A 5,439-nucleotide genomic window follows, 5' to 3' on the forward strand; every position below is an offset into this window, starting at 1 on the left:
GGTGTTTAGCGAATTTGTTTAGAGAAAAATGTGTTGAATTATACAAAGTTTTCTTTAAGTGTCGAAGTGCTGTATTTGTAGATCTTGTTTTCTGAATATATTTATAGGTGTCATTTGCTGAGTATATTTAGGTGTCTATTGCGGAGAATGCAAATAAAAATATTTTTGCCTCTTAAAATCTGATACCTAAAGTTTATAATAATAATATGTAGTTTATACACCTTTCTTGTTCAAACGATTTGAGAACGTTATATTCTTCTCTTTTTAAATCAAACAATTATGCTTTACCATCATATCTAGAAGAGAGTATAAATTGATATGTTGATGTTTCAGGTTATGATAGAATGGATAGTAATCCAGAGTGATTATATATTTTGCAGATCACTAAAGAAGAATATGATTAGAAGATACAAGCCTAGCTATTGTTTGTTCTTTCTCATGATTAAAAGCATGTATTTTTGTGATTTTTGTGAGTAAATTAGTTTTTGTGTGTTTGTATTAGATGTAAAATAAGAAACAGCAATTATAATAAATGATCTAACTTGTATTTGGTGAATCATTTGAATGTTCTAGATTTAAATTTACTAAAAATTACTCCCCGCGTACTCCCCGAGTTTATCCCGATTTTTAAGTAACTCGCTAGGCTTCGGGTTGCCGCACGGATAGCGCCTAGCGCGATTCCGAACAGGTAAAAGGTGATAAAATAAAATAGGTAAAAGAGAGAGAAAAATATATAAATATTTATAGAATGGCTCCTTGAGATTTACAAGCAGATCCATCAGCAGAAATTTAAAAATAAAATAAAATATAAAAAATTAACTTTTAAGTTTTAAGTATTTACAAAACTCTTAAACTCCATAAAACCCTGGGCCTAGAGATTACACCACTCTTCTTCCTCATGTAAACTCTCTCTCTCTCTCTCTGTTCCATTCTTTTCCCTTCCTTCTATGCATTTTAATTTTTCCCTTTTTTTAATTTTATTTTTTTCATTTCTGTAACTTCTCGTCAAAGACAGCTCGGGGGAAAATAGAAAATAAGTTAATAAATCAAAAACCCTTTTAACGATGGAGTTTGGTGGTGTTACTACAACCACATCCGCAGCAACCGCAGAGGCGCCGCCACCGCCACAATCGAACGATGCGGCCGCTACAGAAGCTGCGGCAGCTGCAGCGACAGTTGGAGCTTTTGAGGTGTCGGAGGAGATGAACGACCGTGGGTTCGGCGGAAACCGATGGCCGCGGCAGGAAACGGTGGCGCTGCTGAAAATACGATCTGACATGGGTTTAGCGTTTCGAGACGCTAGCGCTAAAGGTCCCTTGTGGGAAGAGGTTTCCAGGTGCGTTTCCAAGTCGCCGATTTTTATTACAAAGCTTGTGTCTTTTTGAAAACTAAAGATCTGGTTTTTTTTTTGAGTTAACTTAACTGTCCCCAGATTCAGTTTTTTGTTCAGCGAAATCTCGTAAAGATGTCTTTTTTCCCCCTTTAATAATCCAATGAGATTTCTGAAATTTATCTTTGTGAGATTCAGATTCGGACAGGACAGTTCTTGAAGTGTGTCTAATCAAATTTTCAAAAACTTTTTTAATTAAGTGTTAGTTTAGATAAAATAAGTTGGGTCATGTTTTATTCATGAGATTGAAGACAAGAAGAACTCACTCAAACTCAAACTCATGCTGTTATGATTGATCCACTTTCTCATTTTTACTGAAATTATTATTTACCATTATTCAGACAAACTAAATTCGTGTCTTTTTCATGAACAATTCATACAAATTACTGAATTGTTTTTTTTTTAATTTTTTTAATCAGGAAAATGGGGGAACTTGGTTACACAAGAAACGCAAAGAAATGCAAAGAGAAATTCGAAAACGTTTACAAATACCACAAACGAACCAAAGAAGGTCGTACCGGTAAATCCGAAGGCAAAACTTATCGCTTCTTTGATCAATTAGAAGCTCTCGAATCTCATCAACATCAACAACAACAACATCAACCGCTTCAACCGCAACCACCTCTACGATCGCACAACAACAACAGCTCAATGTTCTCCACTCCTCCTCCGGTAACTGCTATTATTCCCCCGACAACTACACCTTCGTTTCCAAACATCTCCGGAGACTTCCTCTCGGAGGATAATTCGACATCTTCTTCCTCTTCTTACTCCACTTCCTCCGACGCCGACATTGGCGGGAGGAATAAGAAGAAGAGGAAGAGGAAGTGGAAGGAGTTTTTCGAGAGGTTGATGAAACAGGTTGTTGATAAGCAAGAGGAGCTTCAGCGTCAGTTCCTGGAAGCCGTCGAGAAGCGTGAGCGCGAGAGAATGGTCAGAGAAGAGTCTTGGAGAGCTCAAGAGATGGCTCGCGTCAACCGCGAGCACGAGATCTTAGCTCAAGAACGCTCCATGTCCGCGGCTAAAGACGCCGCGGTCATGGCGTTTCTCCAGAAGTTTTCAGAGAAACCAAGTCAATCAACCGCGCCACCGCAACCTCAACCGCAAACGCAGGTTAATAACAACAACAATCAAACGCCTCAACCGCCCCAACCGCCTCAACCGCCGCCTCCGGTTCCGCAGCCAGTGGTGGTACAAACCTTAGACATTGTGAAAACAGACAATGGTGAGCAGAACATGACCACTCCGGTGTCTGCTTCCGGGGTGAGCTCGTCGCGGTGGCCGAAAGTGGAGATAGAGGCGTTGATAAAGCTGAGGACGAATCTTGATTCCAAGTATCTAGAGAACGGACCGAAAGGACCGTTGTGGGAAGAGATATCGGCGGGAATGAGAAGGTTAGGATTCAACAGGAACTCAAAGAGATGCAAAGAGAAGTGGGAGAACATAAACAAATACTTCAAGAAAGTCAAAGAGAGCAACAAGAAACGGCCTCAAGACTCCAAGACTTGTCCTTACTTCCACCAGCTTGATGCTTTGTATAGAGAGAGGAACAAATACAACAACAGCTTGGCATCTTCTTCCTCAACTAAACCGGATAATTCGGCTCCTTTGATGGTCCAACCGGAGCAGCAATGGCCTCCTCCTGCAACGGTGGCTCATCCTCCTCCTGCTCAGCCGTTGGATCAGAACTTTGATGATGATGAAGGTACAGATGAAGAAGAAGACTACGACGATGAGGAAGAGGAGGAAGAGAATGGAGAAGAAGAGTTTGAGCTAGTGCCAAGCAATGATAACAAGACGACGAATAATGTGTGATGTGAGGATAGTGGTTCGGGTTCGAACCGGATTGGTGGTGAAAGATTAGTAAATCTTTGTTTTTAAGTTTTGATACAGAAGATGAGAATTTAAATATTGGATGGGGGTGCTTTTTTTCTTCTTATCTTTGTTTTTTAAGTTATACTGAGAAAAGGTTACTAAGAGAGTAAGTTGAAAAATAAAATAAATGTGATTTAACTATTTTTTTCAACAAACAATGTTAAGATAGGTGGGGGGACAGGGTGAGATTTTGATAAGCAAAATAAGAAAAACTGTAACTTGTTTTTTTTTAAACCTTAAAATGATGATGTGTAGTAGTATATTTTTTTTTTACATGTTATTGTTATTGTTTTGCTCTGCATTATTAAATTAAAAAGAAGTAATTATAATTTATAAGTAATACTTTTCAGTGACGGTTACCTTGGTAAATAAATACAAAAAACTTTATATTAGTTTAAGAGAACAAATATATAAAATAAAAAAGAAGATGCCAAGTTCACATGCACATAATGAGAGAGAGCGTGGGGTTTGGGGTCCACGTGGAAAAAGGAATCTTATTACTCTTCCATCTCCTTCTTTGTCTTCTTCTCTTCGTTGCCCTAAAACGCAAGACTCTCTTTCTGTAAGGGTAGTTTCGTAAATTCTAGTTTCTAACACACGTGACAGATCCAACGATGTTTATACGAAACTCTTATTTGAGACGATGATTAATGTATAAGTCCTATCGACACATGTTTGGTCGCATTTCTAGATCTGTATTTACCAAAACTTGATGTATCTACCAATGATCGTGACTCGTGGTGTTTGGTGTATACTTTACTGAAGTACACAAACACTCTCTCGTGGAGTCTTAATTAGGGATTAACACATTGTGGCTTTGATTGTGTTAAATAGAGGTTTAAAGATTTAAGTCATCATCTGACCAAATGACTGATAACTTGATCGAGATGTGTTCGGTTAATGAACACTCAACATGTTATAAAGTACTACTTTGAACATGTTAACAATGAGATCTCAATAAATATTTAAACCGGGGTTTCTAACTCAGTTGGTAAAGGGTTTACAGCTGTGAGTTTCGTCACCTGGGTTCGAATCCCGGCCACTGGGGAATTAACATTTCGGCATCGCCAGGGACAGAGGACCGACATGTGGCGACACGTGACTAGTCTGGACCACTTCTGTGGGGCCAGGATACCTCTGTATAATTCAAAAAAAAAATGAGATCTTTACTTAATTAGGTTGTACGTTAAGTAATATATGGTCTAGTTACTTGAAGATTACAGAACTAAGATGCTGCTAACTAATCATGATGGGTTAGTCCAGTTCATATCATATATCTAGCTGTCAATGAATGGATTTTTTTCTATTATATTTATATATTTGCAAACAATAGATACCTTTTCATCACTTGTTCAGAATAATCACTGAATCCAATGAGTAAAAAGTCCCTTACTGCCATTAGCAATGTTTACGAGATAGCAATCATGATTGAATTGCAGCGAGAGATATCAAACCATGAGTTATTTAACTAATATATAAACTTCCCTATCTTTGGATTACCACAAGTTATGAAAAAAAATCTGTCAAGAAGTTGGTAAGTGGTAATATAGCTAGCCCTTATCTTAACTTTCAATGTAGGCGTTCGAACCAAAGCAACTTGCAAATGACATGAGGAATTTGTCAACAAGTTGGTTAGTTCCATATAAATTTAAAAACCTATCGAAATTTTCTCATACAAAATCATCTTAGTATTTTACTAATCACTCTCTCTATTACATTTAAACATATTTTTTTAAAAAATCACACATATTATAAAAATTGTTTAATATCTGTAGGAAACAATTTGACAATATGTATTTAAATCAACTATGAAATTTAAATTATAGTTATTTAATATTGAACTTGCCGTGATTTATAAATGCGTGTTAAAAATAAGTTCTTAATATTGAACTGAATATTAAATCCCTAAAACAACACACTTAAAAAACAAGTTTTTGAACGATACATAGTTTGAACATACACGGAAACACTATCATTTTTTTACATTTGTTTATGACTCGTTATAACCTTGATACGAATCTACAGTCTCTTGTCCAACCTTCGGAGAAAGGATCACTCCCATTTCACTGCAGTTGTAATTTATTGTTCATCGATCTCTAACATTATATTATGTGACTAATGCGAGTCCACTTTAATTTGTTTGGTGTGTGTTATTGTTTATTTGGATTGGATAA

The 5,439-nt window shown here is 36.9% G+C and overlaps 1 protein-coding gene across 1 annotated transcript; it reads left to right on the plus strand.

Moving 5' to 3' along the window:
* The first annotated feature begins 868 nt into the window (after positions 1-868).
* On the plus strand, positions 869-3,406 carry LOC108818091 (trihelix transcription factor DF1). Its single transcript, XM_018590954.2, has 2 exons — positions 869-1,336; positions 1,810-3,406. The coding sequence occupies exons 1-2, from the start codon at positions 1,065-1,067 to the stop codon at positions 3,203-3,205; spliced, it is 1,668 nt and encodes a 555-aa protein (XP_018446456.1). The 5' UTR covers positions 869-1,064; the 3' UTR covers positions 3,206-3,406.
* Positions 3,407-5,439: the final 2,033 nt, after the last annotated feature.

The sequence above is a fragment of the Raphanus sativus genome, chromosome 7 (genome assembly GCF_000801105.2).
Source record: "Raphanus sativus cultivar WK10039 chromosome 7, ASM80110v3, whole genome shotgun sequence".
NCBI classification, from domain to species: domain Eukaryota; kingdom Viridiplantae; phylum Streptophyta; class Magnoliopsida; order Brassicales; family Brassicaceae; genus Raphanus; species Raphanus sativus.

Bases quoted from the DNA above. Each gene is read 5' to 3' on its own strand.
- LOC108818091 (XM_018590954.2), top strand. From the start codon at position 1,065: ATGGAGTTTGGTGGTGTTACTACAACCACATCCGCAGCAACCGCAGAG. The intron at 1,337-1,809 runs GTGCGTTTCCAA...TTTTTTAATCAG, and splicing joins TTGTGGGAAGAGGTTTCCAG to GAAAATGGGGGAACTTGGTT.